This window comes from Poecile atricapillus, chromosome 2 (assembly GCF_030490865.1).
Source record: "Poecile atricapillus isolate bPoeAtr1 chromosome 2, bPoeAtr1.hap1, whole genome shotgun sequence".
Lineage (NCBI taxonomy): Eukaryota > Metazoa > Chordata > Aves > Passeriformes > Paridae > Poecile > Poecile atricapillus.
Window position 1 is genome coordinate 37,741,578 of NC_081250.1, and position 18,660 is coordinate 37,760,237.

The following is an 18,660-nucleotide window of genomic DNA, read 5'->3' on the forward strand; positions in this document are numbered from 1 at the left end:
TATAACTTCGTCAAATAATCTCATGAGCAAAGGAAAATCAAATAGGCAAAACAGGAAATTTCAGTAACCTTTTTTTTTTTCTTTTTTACCAGACTATAAGCAGAAATTTATTCCTACAGCTACCTATAAGCACCTGAATTATCCTACCAAAGTCGGCTGGACTACATTTTACAGACACTTTTAGATCTTAGAGATACAGATTTAATGTTTGCTGCAAAGCAAGCGTTTACTGGTGCAATAGGTCTCAGCAGCTGCCAACATCTAAGTGGCAACATAGGCACTTGCAGCTAAGCATATATTTAAATGTATCACCCTAGATTGAATGCACAATGTGAGTCTACGTGACATATCTAGATTTCTCAGAGAAAAAAATGTGCTTGAAATGGACTCCACAAAACGTACCTTTGCTGTTCTAATGTTTTTGCTCAGCATGGAAAAGCTTTGGTTATTTGCACATTCCTCCCTTCCCTTGTATGAGATTTATTTTAAAAAGAAATACTGAACACACAGCTGCCATGAAGATTTATAGATAACTCCTTTACAAAGAAGCTAAATTATTTTAGACTATTGTACTGCCTTTTCTCATCTTTTTTAAATGTGTTTTTGATACCATGTAACCAGAAAAAAAAAACAGCTCTCCTGCTCTTAAAGAAATCTCTAAAGGGAGTAAATTGTGTATTCTATGCAAAAAAGAAAAATCCCACAGACCAGTTTTATTGTAAACATTTTCATAATATTGTTGTGTAGCAGGCAAATGGAATTTCTATTCATTACTCTCTGATAAAACCTATCTCCCGCATCTAAAAATAGAGATATATTGATAGAATAGACACGAAGCCTAGGTTCCTAGACAGAAAAGTTATCTATTATTGTTATGGATTTAAATCGTGTTCAACAAAATATGATGAAAATGAAAGCTAGGAATATTGAGTAAATGAAAACTTTTTCATGATAATAGCAGAAAGTATTACTATATGTGTGCTTGCCATTCACAGTAGACTTATCAAAAAATGACAGCTAACAGCTCTTTTTCTTCAAAGCACTTTTTTCTTTGAATCCCAATATTAAATCTTTAGTTTGCCACATTTTTGCCTCAAACACCGGTGGACGTTTCAAAATTACCTAAGCAATGGAGGAAATAGCTCTGCCTATTCCCCTCACGTTGCAGAAAAACATTCCTAAACTGCAGTGGAACTCTGATGACAAATTATTTCTTGAACACCTCAGCAGAGCACTTTGTGATTTTCAGCAGTAATAACTATAAGCACTGGAATGAGAAGACACCATCATAAAGATATCCACAAATCGCCTCTGTGTGGTAGTGAAAAGGGCAAGAGATATCATTCCAGGTTAATCAATGGGTGGATTTTGGATTGTAATCTCTCCATCAATCAACACTGTGGTTGCTTTAAAAATCTTGGGCGAATATTAAAAGTGGAAAATGAAACATATTATCAAGAAGGTCTCCCCATTCTGTAGCGATAATATTGATCTATTAGAGAGAGGGGAGCATTAAAACAACCTTCTGAACAGTGTTGGCTATTTGAGTTCAAGCCTCTACCACCTGAAGGTCTGAAGGGACAGATAAATATCTGCTAGTCTTCCAAGAGTTTTCTGTGAACAGCTTAAATTAATAGATGTCTTCTGAAATCAGTTTTTTTGACACTGTAGGTAGCTCCAAATGTGGCCTCTGCTTCCTCCCCCTCTCCTCTTCAGTATCCTTACTAAGGGCAGCAGAAAAGGAGCTGTATGGGAGCACAGTAGTCCTCTGAGTGAAAAGTATCAGTGTCCACTGATGCTTTGTTTCTTTCTATGCAGAAGGATTTTTACTTCGAACATTTTATTCTGGAAAATGCCTAGATCTTCTCAGCTGGAAAATTTTCCTCTCCACATATCAATCCAAGTTGTGTAACTGCTAATGACAAAGTAACTTTACTGATATGTTCATCTTGTCTTTTGTCTAGATCTTTTTGCAGGCAAACAAATGGTATAGCCTCTTTGAAAGGTGGTGTTTCACTCTGATGTGTAACACTGAAGTATTTGATCTCTCTTTCATACTGTGTCTGGTTCAGTGTGACATGCTTTTTCCCCAGACAAAGCTGAAAAAGCTGAAAATTTTGAGTGATAAACTGGGCTGCTCAGTTGGTAAGATCTGCTGTGGCCCAGAAGTCTCCATCATTCCCTCCTCATGAATGACTCAGTATCCACAGTCCTAATATTGGCATCTGTCTTCTAGATGGAAGTGCCTAATTTGACTCTTCTATTTTTATCTGTGAGGGACATGACAGTTCTAGAGAGTGTATTGCCCTTCCTTGCACCACTCTTTGAGACTTATGCCAGTGTTATAAGAAAAGGTGTCTATTCGGTAAATGAACTCTATAACCTGGAGTCATCAGTAAAATTAAATATGTGATTCTGGTCCAGAAATTATGATTGCAATATTTCTGAAATTTCCAAGGGGTAAAAATCTGAGGGGAATGAAAAGAGCTACAGTGTTTTCACTGCCAGATGGGAAATCCCTAAAATTAGACTTCAGGGTTCATATTAAGTTTTTGACAAGCTCATGGTTTTGATAAGTAATCAATAAACTAAAAACAGTACAAACTGTATATAAATAGGTGCCTTTAAAGAGGCAGGAGTACAAAAGAATTATTTCACTTCTTCCTATGACTAGAATTAGGAAGGAACCTCGTGGACACTTTCGGGCTTGACCTCACTGTAAGTTAAAATATTTTTTTCTGACAGGAGTAACTTCCATATTTAAACTACCTAGTGAATTAAAGACAGGGAAGATTAGCTCCCACTACCGATGCCCATGTAAAGAAACTTCCTGAAGCGCCTAGAATAGCAGAAAAAAATACATTGTACTATGCCAGGTCTGCATACACAGTGATTCCGAGAAGGAAATAGAAGAGCTAAAACCTAAGAGGCTTTTCTGTGACACAACAGGAATTACTTGGCAAGGAGCACTACAGCACAGCTCCCTTGGGTAATTATGGGAGACAGGTTTCCTTGGTGTATTAGAGACCATCTCCAGTTCAGCTTGTTCTGTTTCATTGCTGGAGGAGTGAGAGGATGCAAGGTAGGAGCCAACTGAAGGAAAACATAACCAGAACTGGTAGAATTAGGATCCAGCAAATATACCAGCGTTATTAGCAGTAATGGATCAGTCAATTTTTCCTATTTACACACCCAGTGTGCAGCACAACTGAAGCTGGTGAGCTTACAGGGATATATTGGCAGGGAAAATCTGGCTGGGTGTATAAACACTACAAAGCCATTGTGTTTATTTGAAACATCCTACAGCCTTTTCATCTGCTGAGCGATAAACTGAAATCACAACGTTTCATTTAGGTTCAATTTCTGAAAATTATAGCACATCTTAGAAGATAAGTACATATTTCTAATCTGATAGAAAATGATCAACTTACATCAGAATTGAATCTCAGCTGGCAAATGTTGCATGATATGATTTGCTTTCTTCGATGAGGAAGAGGAACTCCAAATGTATGATTTATTACAGCTTTTTGAATTGGGTCCATCTGTGAAGAGAGAAGAAAAATAAAAAGCTTTTGCTGTTCCACTCTGTGCTATGTTATCTAAAATCTCAAAACAAATTCTCCATCATGCCATACCATGATATACAGAAAACTACTATTTTTCTTTGAAAATGAGTATTTCTTCTTTATGCAGTTATATAAAAAGGTTATGCACAAAGAAACAAAGAAAACTGTCATTAGCTTTCTTGAAACACGTATCTTTAGTTCAATTTGTATGCATGAATTTCCCTTTACTGAAGAAAGGTATAAGCATATAAATGCTGAACATGTTTACCTATCCAAACACCAATTTGTGATTTTTATACAAGAGAAAAGCTAGCTCAATAAATAAAACAAGAATATTTTAAATAAAGTTACTAAGAAAAGGATTAATGAAAATGTGAAATATTATTATGTACATATAATTTTAGAATAGCACACAGTACCTCAGTATTATCAAATAATACTATCCCATGAACCAATGAATCTCTTCCTTGAAACAACATCTATACAACTTATGAAAGATACAAATCCTTCAAAGATTATTTTCACAGTCATTGTGAGGAAACTATTTTGAATAAACTCTACTTTAAGGATGTATTTGGACTTTTATGAAAAGGATTATTCTGAGCTAACTTCTACCAGAACACTGATCTGATAATGTCTGTAAGTCAGGATCTCTTTTTAAAAAATGTACTATTTTGTCAGAGAACATCACAAAATCTACTCAAGGGACTTTTTTATTTGAAGGATTGAAATAAGTTTCCCCAAATTCATTGAACAAAATGCTTCTTATTTCTTTTTCACAAAAAACCTTTGACAGATACTTTAAAAATCTGGTAATAGCTTTGCAGCAACACTTAGTTAAGCTACTGATATTATTTATCTCTAAATTGTTAAAAAAAAAAAAGTCACATATTTTAACTAATTCTGATAACCAGTATTTACAGAGCATAATCTGCCTATGTCATGATAAAGACCCCATATTTCTCCATGCCCATGTTTCTGTGATTCACTATTTTCTAGTCTGTTGGCAAAGGGATATTTGATAAATAAAGAATCAGAGCTTCTCCTTAGAGTAATCAATTATTCATGAAAGCTGTAATGGTAGACAGTCATGGCCTCTGTTGCAGTGAATCCAGAACAGATCACTACAGAATTTTTGCATCATATGACAGCTGTTCAGTGTCAAATATGAAATAGGTCTTTAAATTAATTACTGTTGAAAAGAAAATAAGATTGGTTAAAAAAAAAATAAAAAATTAACACTCAGATACACAGAAACCCCCCAAAGAAACCAAGAAAGACAGCAGAGCTTTATAGAACAGAACAGTCTGGAAATAATTCTCAGTTTGAGCATCTTAAATTTGATGTGAAGCACCTCGTACATTATGACCTTTTATGACCAGCATAAAAGGAACACCAATCCCCCCTAAAAACGAGGCATGCCACTGTAACATAACCCAAAGTAACACTGATGACTAAGGGCAGAGTATAGAAAGCTCTGAAAGACAACAGCAAGCTGTGTAAGACTCTGCAGTGATCAAACCATGCTCTAGGAGCACTCATTTTACTGAGTAACATGATCTTAAAAAAGCCCATAATCCAAAAAATACAATTATATAGAACAAAAATGACACCACTACATAGGAAAGTAAATAAATTGTAACATTTCTTCTTTTATGACTGTTCCACTGAGAGATGAATTCTTTTGCCAGCAGAATCAATAGACCTGTATGTATCTTGCTATTTTTAATGCTAAAGCATGACACAATCTTAACTGATGCTAATTCTGTGCTGTTTGAGTTTGGAGAAATTCTGTTCCTTTTGCCACTGCCGGTCTAAAGCAATTAGGGAAAACTGAAGTTCAGATATATGGATAAGTCAGCACAAGATAACAAGAAATTTCCAGTGTAACTGTTTGGGTTCACATTAACCACAGCTGTGAGATTCTTCAGAGAGCTTCTTTGTTCACTTCCTTAAGTTATGGCACTTGTCAGATAATATGAGATAATGGCCTTCAGCATTACCATGTTCATCTTTCGCACTACTGCACAATTATCTCACAATGACTTGAGAAAGCCAACAAAGAAGTGCTCTAAGGGTTAAATAAAAGTTGTTCCCATGGTTCACAAGATGGAAAAATGAATGTTTTTTTGGTTTTTTTTAACTGGATTTACCCATCTCCGGAGTATATTCTAGTATATTCTAGCTCCAGGTGAGGTTGGATTTCTGAGGCAACTGATTATTTCATACGGAGAATGAGACAAATTTTTTAGAATTAAAAAGATCATGAATGTGTAGAATAGTTGCTCTATGTTATACTTAATTTTAATTTGGTCTCATGTAAAAAATGTGTGGTTTCTTTCCTAATAAGACCACAGATGTTCTCTTGTTTATCTGCTGATACAGAAATACATTGGCACCCTTCCCACTGAGTTTTTAAAGATGTATACTTCTAGGTTTACAGCTACATGGCATTACTGTGAATAGGATGATTCATACTTGTGGCTCTAAATGAAGAAGTGTTCTGGATAATTTTCAAATTAATTAAGAAAAACTTCTTCAAAATAAGAATACCTTCTCTGCTGGTTCATAGAATCATAGAATTGTTTGTGTTGGAAAGCACCTCATAGATCATCTATTGACAACACCCTGCCATGGGTGGGGACACCTTTCACTAGACCAGGTTGCTCAAAGCCCCATCCAGCCTGGCCTTGAACACTTCCAAGGATGGGAGAATTGTTCTTTGATACTGTGAACCACAGTTAAACTTAAAATCTTAGCACTGGATTCTAATAAAGTTGGGACAGAATGAGGGGTATTTAACATTATTATTTTTCCCTGGAGATATCATTTGGGAAATATCACCAATCCATTAATTCCAAATAAACATCCAAATGCATCAGATAAACCTCCACAAGTTTCATGCAGTAAATCTGAGAGGCAACAGGATACTTAGGTGCAGCATGATAAGGACTCAGATCTCACAGATACTGGAAGACAGAGAGGAGACCTGCTGAGAGTCAGAGGAATAGAGCTAGCTGATTGCAGAAAATAGAGAGCAAGATTTGCAGGGAAATATAAAGAGGGAAGTAATATCATATAGCTGAGATAATCAGCAAGTGGTGAGATACTTTAAAGCATCTCCAAGCACTTCAAGATTTACTGAACATTGCTAATTACACATACAAATTTTATTTCAACTTATGTTAGTGGTATGCACTTTCAAAATAAAGGTTATCATTATAAAGTTTGATAAAATCTGGTTTTCACTGATCACTATCGCTATTTTACAATTCTGGATTTTATTTCTTATAAAATTAAGAAGTATTTTAGAAAATATTCTAAATTTAGAATATTTTAAAATATTAAAATTTAGACAAAAAATAGACAGAAGTCTTTTAATTTATTCTTATTTAAAGTGATGGACAGAGAAGTTTGCAATTCACATGAAAGATTACCATTCAGATGTCAAAACTGTGCAGAAGACCAAGGCTAGTCCCTTTACTTCCTCTTGACAATATATTTTCACTGTAAGTTACAACACAAAAAGAGTTTGCTCTGAGAGCTGCTCTGTGTTTGACTTGTCAGTCATTTTTTTACCTTTCTACTCTCCAGCACCAGGGATTTTCCCTATGTCCCACTTTTCCATGTGGTCACTCTAGGGATAGCACAGTGTTCAAGGCTTACTGCAAACCACAAGATGACTACAGATTGAGCAATGAAGATAAATATTTAAGTTAATTTGATTAATTTTCGGTTTCAATACATGCACAACAATAACATAGTCTGTGTTTTAATTATTAAGGCTGAATTTTGTGGCAAGATGATATGATGCACCTTCTTTGATCAAATACTGTATTCCCTTCCCAAAATCTTCATGAACTTACCATACTTTAGGAAAATCCAGGCTTAAACAAAGGGTATGATAGAACTTGGTCCCTTACTTCATGTTCTTGGCTTTGACCCTATCACTAGAATTTGGTTTTGCTTGTTTTAAATTCAGCCTTGGCAGACCTATGATATTAGCTGTATTCCTTGTCCTTGTGCTTACTATAGAGCATGAAAATACTCTTTATTTTGGGTACTGAAGATGAAAGTAGTGGCTGATGCATGAGCTTTTCTGGAGGAAATATCTACCACAAAATCACCAAGAAGTCGACCCAGGAGGTCCATCATTATCTTACCTGCTGAGACACTTTTCCAGAATCATCATAGCTGCTATCTTTGAAGGCTTTCTGTAGCCAAATCTTCACCTCATTAAATTTTCAGTAAATATTCATGCCATGCAGAACCTGGGACAGTATATTTTACATATAGAGAACTCTGATCCTTTGGGAAGTAAATGTTATGTATTTTTCAGAAATAATTTTTAAGTGTTTCATCACATGCGTGTGTGCGTGTGAAGAATTGTTGTATGCTGAAGCTGAAATTCACACACCAAATTTCAAGAAATTTCAGTGTCTTCCTGTATTTAAAGAAATTTTTAATATATATAATTTTTATTAGTTCCTTTTCTGTGACTCCTAATCCCAGAGGCATAAGAATATGCCTAAATTAAAAACAACAACAAAGCAAGAACAAAGGAAAGCATGCAAATTTGATGCACAAAGGCTCAAAAGGGACATAAGGGATATAAACCAAAAGGGTTTGTTTTTTAATTTTGTATTAAAACTAAAAGGCACAATATGAGCATTTAAAATGCTTAAGGTTTGCAGTAAATTAATTGAAATTCACTGATGTCTATAAATAAAAGCATCCAGGTTAAAGGATAAGATGATGTGGATGCCTAGAGCCTGTTCAGAGCATATGGTAGGCTTAAAGCAATCAAAATAAATAAGAAAGTATTTTTACCTCAAGACCAAAGAAATTAGCTGAAAAAGATTGACTCAGATCACCATGTGAGCAGAAAAACATGTCAGGTCATTGAAGCTCTCAGGAAAAGATTGCTGTAGACCATTTCAGAAGTAATTAAAAAAAAAAAAAAAAAAATTACCCACCGAAAGACTGACTTCCATTATTTGAAAAGCCAAGTGAATTTAGTGACACAGGCACCACCACCTCCCAGAATCTCTTAAAATCCATATCCTAACATATTTGATAATAATATTTGGCCTCATTTTGTACTTACTAATACATATGTTTGTAGAAATCCAGACCAATGGCAAGAAACCATAGTCATACATAATTATATACATATAATTATAAAAATAATATACAATTACTCAAAATATAATTCCCTTAATGTTATTTTGATTGTAACACTGCACTATGTTAGGGTTATAACACTGGAAAGAAATAAAGGTAACTCAGTGTGGGCTCGTTTCATTCATCCTCTTATGTTCCAATAGACAGTGAAACTAATAAGAGCGTTGGAAACATTTTAAATCCTGTATCAATCTTTGCCATTACCAGGCAGAAATCACAAAATATCACATTCTCCACATTATACTTATTGCTCAACCTGACCCATTTTTAAAGTTGCACAATAGATAAAACAGTTTTGAAACCAACCACTTCAAACACAAAACTGCCGACTTCACTATTATTGTGCCATACTTAAACACAGAAAAGTTAAGCTATAAGAATGCTCCTCAAGGGTGCAAAGCCACTGTTATTTATAGCTCAGGATGCTTAGAGCCAGCAATTTTTTCAGAGCATAATTTGACTATTTTGAATTGAAAACTGAGCAGTTCTTCAGTTATCTGAGTTGGATCAAGAATTCACAGACATTTCCTGTGCAATCATGCTGGTCAGTTGTAGAGATGCAGCAATATTATATTAGATACACTACGTTGTAATATTATTACTTATGCAGAAAGTTAGATATTTTTGAGAACTCTTAGACTTGCAGACTTACATTGGCTGTATAGACTGCCCATGTCATGGGCATTGTGCAGCTGAGTGGGAGCTACTCCTTCTCCAAGAGATGCTTGGCATCTACTGTAGTTGCATTTTCAAGCAGCACAAAACATGTGCAACAGGTCTAAAACTTCCAGGAAAACACAAAGTACTGTTTGTCACACATTGCTGTTCATCTCTCTGTGTGCACAGCATTCCCAGCACTCATTAAAGTATTTATTAACTATGCACGTTAAAAAAAAAAATATCTCTGTGCAGAACATGATGCTTTCCAGAACTGTCAGACCTATAACTTACAACCTATCTGACACACACTTAATATCCTGGTGACCATGTCAGAAACAGAACAGTTCAACAACAGCTCAGTGATTTGATCCTAAGTATATTTGACATTCTACATTTCCATAAAAAATAAGTTCCATTGTTACAGTTGGCACTCGAGGGCTGTTTTTTTCCAAAACCACATTAATCTGTGAATAAGAATCCTATAAACTAACTAAAGAACACAATTCAAAAGCACTGATGGGAAAAGCTTAGTAAGCATAATTAAACACACACCAAAAAATGGATGTTCAACAATATTTTGGTTTCATGTGTGAATAAAACAATGTCAAACAGTTAGAATACACATTCTAGATGTGCTACCATGCATGACTTATCCTTTTACAGTTAATTTATTCAGTATTGCCCTAGTAATTATGGTGAATAATTATGCAGAGTTGAACTCAGCACTATCCACCTTATCTTAGTGACTACCATTTCTGTTCTTATCAATGAAAGAGGGCAGAACTAACCTGACGCTTTCCATGTACATAAGCAGAAATGTTGCTCATCCTTGTTAAATATAGCATATTCCATATAAAATATCTGCACCAACTACAATAATGTGCAATATTTACAGAATAATTACTTCTGTTTTAAAAAGTGGTATCTATTAAAAAGAAAATTGCTGTCACTTCCCAAAAAATGCAACGGGTAACTTGAATAGGACCTCAGAATGAATACCCAAAGTAAACTTTTCATTCTTTTGTTGAATACCTGTAAGTGTTTTTTTCTTTTTTTTTTTTTTTCTTGAAGGAGCTATTTAATTGTAGCAGTTGTCTAGTCACTTTACTGATGTGACCCTAGTATTTCTCCTCTTCTTTTTTTTTTTTTTTCTTGTAGATTTTTCCACTTGCAAATGAGATGCTGAAGCAGCAGCAGTATTTCTGGCAAGCTGCTTGAATATACAGAAACCAGTCAGAGCAAAAGGATTTGCATTCACAGTGGTACTGCACACAAATACTGTAACCACAGAGAGATTATGCAAATCCTTATCCTCTGATTGTCTAATAATGGTTGTCAGTCAAAAGACAAGAATTTGCATATGCTAAGGCTAGTGAGAAATAATCACACAGTGATTATGCTAATCAAACACACTAAAAAACATGTGAAGGACTGTCAAACTGGAACAAATCTGTGTATGTATGCTAAATACAGAAACGCACAGTACTAAGAGAACATTAAGGTTGCAGATCAAGCCCTTAAAAACATGAAATCCCTATAAGCCTTAATTTGACACTTTTATATTTTTTTGAAATATGTTGACATCTTTTCCCAAAAAGGTTTTGACTTTATTCTGCTTAGAAGATGGACAATGTTCAACTAATGAGCAATTGTTCAATGTTGTGTTTTGTCCAAGAGGTTCAATTAATAACCCTAAACCTCATTGACTATATAAAGCTGAAACCTCACTCCCAATATGAATTATCAGCCTATTCATTGGCTCTCCTACAGTCTTCACTGCATGTGAGTAGTTCACAAATATAATTAACTTATTTTGAAAGCCTCTTTTTTAGGTAAGAGATGGTATTTCCTCAGAAATAAAGAACAAAAATTGTACACAAGTTCCAGTTACTCAACTTATTATGCCTGATGGTACTTACTATTATACTGCTTTTCCTATGCTCCCCACAGAGTCCCTGACTCCAGATTCATTTGTGAACGGACTACACAGACTAAACAGAGCTTTACAACTGCAAGCTGGACTTACAATCCATAAAGTTGTCTGGGAAATGTTTGAGTTAAGTGACTTGCCTAACGTCTCTCAGAACAACTCTGGAGTAGCATTCAACTGATTTTCTAAAATGGGATAGCCATTACTTTAGTCCTATCTTATTCAAAACATGCTTTCTGGTTTATGCAACAGAGTAAAAATTGTATAGATAATAATCTTCATGATTGATTCTCAGTGCTTACCCAAAGGAAAATGCTACCAGACCTGTAAGATTCTTCCAAAGAAGAGAAGATGAAAGGCAACCAAATGTGGTGTGTTTATCATACTGCTCAATTATCTAGTGGACAACACTCAATACAACAATTGCAGCATAAGAACAGACCAACATGAAAGAGATCACCTTGAAAGTGAGAGAATTACTCATTCCGCTTCTAGTAGGCATTAACAAAGTGGTGTGCCAAGAAAGTGTGGATTGCTTCTTTTATCTGCTCATTTAAGTGAGCAGCAGCAGATGGTAAAAATATGATTAAACCCAAAACAATTGCTTAAAACAAAAAGAAATAAATGTTATACTGTCCCTAAAGATATATCTAAAGATAGCAATAAAGATAAAAACCTAAGGTTCACAAACACTATTTGTTTTCTGAGACTCACCAAGAGCAAAGCAAAAATGACTTCATAACAAAAAGAATACATTAAAAAAAGTTAAGGACATTTTCATGTTTGTGCTCAAGAGTTTGGAACAAAAGGTTGGCAGGCCTAATGAGGGTTGCATAACAAATTCCCAACAGCATCATTCATATGTGAATGTATCTCAGAAAACTGTTACAAGTGTTATAAATGGTATTTAATAATAGTGAGTCTTTCTAATCACAACAACAATAAAAGCAGGATGTGTGCCAGACAGAGAACTGGCAGAGAGGCACTTGATTCACTCTTACAAGTGAATTGCTTACAAGTATTAGGGTGTAAAGTGGTATCTGAAAATTACTACATGTTTTTCAGAGAAATGACTGCATATGTATGTGTTTAAGGACTGAGAAAATAATTCTGCAATGCAAAGTTCCTGTTCATGCTACTATGCTTTTTTAGCCTATTTAAACAATTCTTCTTATTTACCATTTTTATTCTGTTCTATAACTGGAATGTTTAAAGACATATATTCTTAACTTAAAAAAAAAAAATCATGGTATGCTTCAGACATTATTAAAATACTCTATCAAATCTAAAATTTTATAGTGTTTCAACACATTTCAAAATCTTAGTTTGCAAAGATTTAGCACTGGAAGAAGTTACAATATTTAAGGCATAATTGTAGAATCAGAAAATAACAAACTAAAAAGGACTCAAACACATAATTTAGTCCATGATCTCATCATAAAAGGAAAAAAATGTTATGCGGACAGAATAATTTTATCCCAGGTTCTGGCAGGTAATACTTGAGTGTGCAAGTATTTTCAGGAATCAAAGGCTAAAATATAGCAGTTGAATGTTGGAGAGAAAGATATTTTCCAGATTCTGATTTTATAATTGTTTCAAGTGTAAAACACTTCAATATTTCAATTGAAACATTTTTTGAAGTTGCTCTGCTTGTTTAGCCACCGTAATTCTGACAATCCCTTACAACAGAGTAATTAGAAAATTACTGCATTTTTCTCTTGGCTTTTAATAGCTGTCAGTCTTTCTTCAAACCTGGTACAAGTACTTCACTTCAGATGGAACCAGAGATATTTGCTAGTATAATTATTCGACTACAGGTGTGCCTCTGGTTTGTTTTCTTTTTTCCCCCTCTTTCTTCTCTTGAAAGGAAGTTCTACTCTCTTTTTATGGAAGTTCCAAAACATAAAACCATGTGACCTACTGTTATCATTGTGCCTCACATCTGGAGATTCAAGACAACTTTATTTAAATTAATTGTACCACCAGCACCCAATACAGAAGAATAATGCTCCACGCTCTCCACAAATGGAAAACTGGAGGGCTGCAGCTTGCACATGCAGCTGAATACACCCTTATAACAGGTAATGGTTCAGTATGAGGGTAAATTATGTGCATGGGGATATTCATAGCCCTCAGACAGATCACTTAAGAGCATTATATCTCCTTGCATGCAAATAATACTTAAACTTTGCTCAGATCATGGATTATGGACCACAGGAGAAGTAATTAACCTGCTTACTCCCTCCGTAACATGATTAGCTCTAAAACCACCCTGATTTTTTAACCAGGATAAGACTGAGTGTTCAGGATACTCACTTCCACTAAGAGAGAGAGGAATATGAAATTGAAAAATGGAAAAAAAAAAATTGCAATTTTTTGATATAGTTTAAGAGCTTACATAATAAAGTAAACAGACCTTGCACTTCTTAGTAACTATGTATGCATAAAGAAAATTAGAATTTGGTACTAAGCTGAGCAAGATCCCAAGAAGACAAGGGAAATACGTGGTCAAAGTTGATTTGCATTTTAATAAAGTATTTCTAACTGAAAAATTAACATCAACCTGATTTCTTCTTCAGAATCTCTAGGAGGCAGAAAACAGGAAAAGGTATAAAAGAGAATTTAGAAATAAATGGAGATTATTATATTACTAGCCCAGCTCCCTACCAGTTGAAATGTCTAATTTTCTTCACAGTAAAAAAACAGGACTACCTTCCATTTTGATGAAAAGAGCACACTTATGCGTTCACTGGGTACCCACATTGTGACTGTACTTTTCCAGTAATTCTCTACAGATTACTACCAAGATTCATTCCAAGTCTCCTGTCAGTCTTAGTGACTAAATCATTAGTGCAATCCTGAGTGCACTGAACAGCTGTGGAGAATATAGTTATGGCTCATTCACTACTTGAAGTGCTTTAATCCCTTCCTACCCATCTCTGAAATGTGATGCATTAAATAATTCTCAGCGTGTTTTTATATCATTTGGAAAAAGATGAAACGTTAACAGTGTACTTTTCCATGCAATTTCATCTTTGAAGTTTTATCTGAGTGATATATCAGAATTAAAATTTAGAAAAAGTTATTGCCAAGGAAGTACCAGTCTGACCCTGAGTTCTGAGCTTTTTGTAGATCAAAACAGACCTAAATGAAACAAAGGAAGGAAAGAAAACCGTTTTTACATGTGTGCATACAGAAATTCCTGTCTACAAGTTCAAGATACCTTAAAACAGGATTAAAGTGGCAACCTCCCTTCCTTTCAAGAGTCTAATACCTTAAAATAAATATTAATGTAACTGCAAAGACCAAAATGTAGAGTTAATTAGAGCCTTTAATTTCTGGCACAATTTTCTTGGTAACTATTTCTTTTGTGAAAGGATGCTGTCACAAGGGGGAACACATTCACTAATTTACTGTCATGGCAGAGTGTATTGGTTTGGACGCATTTTCTTGGAGTCTCTGAATTTTTAAAGTTGCTTCACGTTGATTTTGATCTTTATATAATTTTAAACTCTAGCTGGATTCCCAAATCAGCTCTGACTACACTGGTGACACACAGATCCTGACACACAGAAGGTGAACAGAAGTTCATTGACCAGGTGAGGAATGTGGGCTGCAGTCCAGTGAGTAAGAAGGGATGTTCTGTGTCCCTCCAGGCTGGAATCCCAGATGAACTAATACATGCAGATGGGAACCAGAATTTAGGCAAACATGAATGGATGAAGCAGCTAGATACTGGGCTGCTTCAGGCAAGCAGCTCTGACAGTTCTTCCATCTCCTCAGCTGACCCCTGCCAGCAGGACAGCATCACTTCACATTAAGTAAAGCTATGGTGCCCACTGAGTCTTTAGAACTAGTGAGACTGAAAAGGTTTTTTGTGTATATTATGAACTTAAACACAATAGGAAGGCTCATCTGAGTATTTCCCTCTACAAAGACCATTTACAGACAGGTAATTAACATGAAAACTGAGCTGTACTTTCGGCAAATCCACTTGTTTTTATGACTTTGAACTAGGCAGCACAGGCATAATTGATTCAAGATCATCCATGTCTGGAGTACCTCTCAAAAGTTCCTATGGATGTGAAGGAAGGCAATTTTATTGCCTGTGAACCGTGCAGTTGTTGTCTGCAAGTCAAGTACTTAAAGACATCTGTGCTGCTAGCATGTCTTTTCAGAAAAGAAACTCCATGACACACAAACTGCCCAGCTTCAGTTATTTTGAAGGTTTCACTTTTCTTTGCATTTTTTTAAGGCCTATGGATATCATAAGGGTGCATTTTCTCCACTTTTATAGTAAAAGTTCTGTCCTGGAGATATCTAGAACATAGATTAGGTATGAGGGACCTGATAAGATAACAGCAACTAATGGAAGAGCTCTGAAAAAATGAAGAAGACAGAAAAAATGCAGTGCAAATCCCCACAGGGTTTGATTCTGTCATCTTAGATGGCTTCAGGGCTATAAGCCCTGTAGCTGGTCCTGTTTTCTACTCAGTTATCTGTGATTATAAAAACAACATCACCAATGAAAGCATCATTCCTCCTGCTACTGTAAAGTTTTTATACTGATGTAATATTAAGAGATGAACCCTGTCCCCTATGACTTATTCCTGCTTCTCTTGACACTCTGATGGAACAAGTGCAAACCAAGCCTTGACCCTGGATCTCAGCTTTGACAATTATGATTAGATCTTAATACACACTGCACATGTTCCTGGACCAGGATTAATCATTAATGATCAGGATCTCTGTGATACACTTTAGAGACCAGGAAATATTATCTTCATCTTACACACAGGAACTGAGAGTAATGGTTCAAGGTCTGTGTCTTTTGGTTCTTGTTTCAGTCCAACTTTTACCCCAGCAGCTCTCAGGAACATCTGTAAGCACAAACAGTTCAGCTATGGGATAGGATAACTAAAAGAGTACTTCAGAAGCAGCTGCAAACTACAGTGCTCCAATCCTTCTTCTTTTCCTGTGTCCTCTTAAGAAGTGCTGCTGCCTTTTTGGGCACAACTGAGAAAACTCTACTTTTTGTTATTTCCTTGTAATTTGCATAGCAGATTGCCTCTGCAGTGGTTGTGCCTATTGCTTGAAAGAAGCGGAAAGCAGAAGATTCAAATACAGAATTAAAACCAAGTGTTGGCTGTTATATTGAAATGGACTTGTGTCTGTTTTTCCTTTCACACACATGCTATTATAAAAGGCATAAATGCAATCATCCATTTGAATTAATGACTGGAAAGGTTTTGTTCTTCTTTGCCCCTATACAAATCTTCAGTTCACACTCCACATGAGGAGAGACACAGCACATTTGCAACATGCAGCAGTGTGTTCTTGAGAATCATCATGTTTACAAACGTTATTTCTGAACCATTGTAATTCAAGGAACTGCTTTTAGTTTTCCTTTCAGATTTATGATTATTGAAATGGTATTACCAGTGCAAAGTTTCTCTCTGTCTGTTCTTGTCTTTTTCATTATTAACTGCAACTGGAAGTTTAACAACTTAAGAAGCATTTTGCACTTATCAGGGTAGGGATTTGTCACATCAGCTTTATACAGATAAGACAATACTACACCAAAGGTACACACTCAACAAAGGGTTATATCACCTTTTGCTGACCAAATCCAAAGATAAGTTAAAAATACCCATGTGGCAAAAGCTTTTATGATAGGCTGGTCAGGTTTCCCAACTATTAACATTAGACCTGGACTCAAGTAGAACGTGCTATTTCCTGGCTGCTCTCTGCAAAACAAGCAGCTCATCAAATCTGCTTCTGTCTGAGACTAGTATCTGAATTTGTACTTTTCTTTGGCCCAATGACTTTAATGTGAAAATCAGAATGACATCTTCTGGCCTCCACAGAAACCAGACAGAAAATACATGTGCTTTCCTTAATATGCTTTCATCAGAACGAACACCTCGCTAATGGTGGTCAATTACTATGCAAATATCCAGTAATTGCACCAGTCAAAAACAAAGCATGTTACAAAAGGCACTTTTAAAAAACCTCAACAAACCACAAACACAATAAAACCAGAACCCCCAAGTAAAACTTACTAGAAATGAGAAATGACTAGTACAAGGCAAAAGTTAATTATTAAGAAATGGAGAAAAACTGCTTCAGTCTATATTTTCAAAACCTATGTTGTTTAAACCAATGTAAATATAAAAGAAAAAAGCTACAACTTTAAACTGCCACATTGTAGGTCCTGTGTTTCTATAATTATGCTTTTGCTGTCTAAGATTAATCAGGGTAGTTAATGATGCAAAAAATTACATTTATAATCCAGTCTGAATACAGCTGTACTGCAAGCTATGATCTAAGTGCCATTAAGGTAAATGGAATTAATGGGCTGTCCCTGGCAATTTTTATCTCTATCAGTTACTAATTAACATTCTTCTGCAAAGAATAATTTATGGGGGGAAAAATACATACAGAAGCAATAATGTTAAAACTTGCAGCACAGAGTGGTCACAGGGTAGCTGTGCAGCTGTAATAGACAATGTGTTGTGCTCATTTCAACAGCGAACAAGAAAGTGCCAACTGGCACTGCAATCAGTAAAATCTTTTATGTAAAGTAATTTATTTTATATTACAGCAAATTATTACTGCCAAGGATGAACTTTTGTGAGAAATCTCAACTTCAGCTAATAATGGAAGGACTGAACAGAAGCAGCAATAAAAGCTTGGTAGTTAAATTAGCTACTAAGAAAAATGAGCACTGTGTGTTATCTTTGTAGATAACATAGCACATTTGCTGCTCCCAGCTTGATTACTGATTTTATGCATTCAGTACTTGCATTAGTTTTAAAAGTGTTCCTGTAAAACCTTTACCACAATCTTATTGTAGCTCCCTGGTATTCCTGACTTTATGACACAAAAAAGCACTGCATAACTTTTTGGGGTCACTTTTGAAATCCTCCTTATCTCCTTGCCTATGGACCTATGCACCATCATTTCACATAGCAGGAACTAATAGTAGAGAATAAATCTTACAGTGAATACCAAAGGCTCCAGAGGTTATTATATGCCTCCTCTTTTTTTTAAAACAAAACAATTTAAAGGCCCCCAAAGGATACCAACAGAAAAACAGCCAAACCCCTTGAAATACTCATCTCCCTCACCTGCAAAAATGTCCCTAGGAAAAGGAAGATACAGAATTGGGTGGTAGAATATTAATCAAAATCTAATGGTGACTGTTGACTGTTGCATCTGAAAAGTATTTGCTATACTAAAGGCAGTAGTAGTAAGTGGTTTTAAAGGAATATCAAGATATTTAGGTTTACTTACAGGACGAAAACAAACATGTTAATC

The 18,660-nt window shown here is 35.3% G+C and overlaps 1 protein-coding gene across 1 annotated transcript in view; it reads right to left on the bottom strand.

Moving 5' to 3' along the window:
- Positions 1-18,660, bottom strand: part of ZNF385D (zinc finger protein 385D) — a 163,335-nt gene that overhangs the window by 90,516 nt on the left and 54,159 nt on the right. Inside the window, exon 3 of the mRNA XM_058833552.1 lies at positions 3,432-3,542. Within this exon, the coding sequence (XP_058689535.1) occupies positions 3,432-3,542 (111 nt within the window). The remainder of the gene's footprint in view (positions 1-3,431; positions 3,543-18,660) is intronic.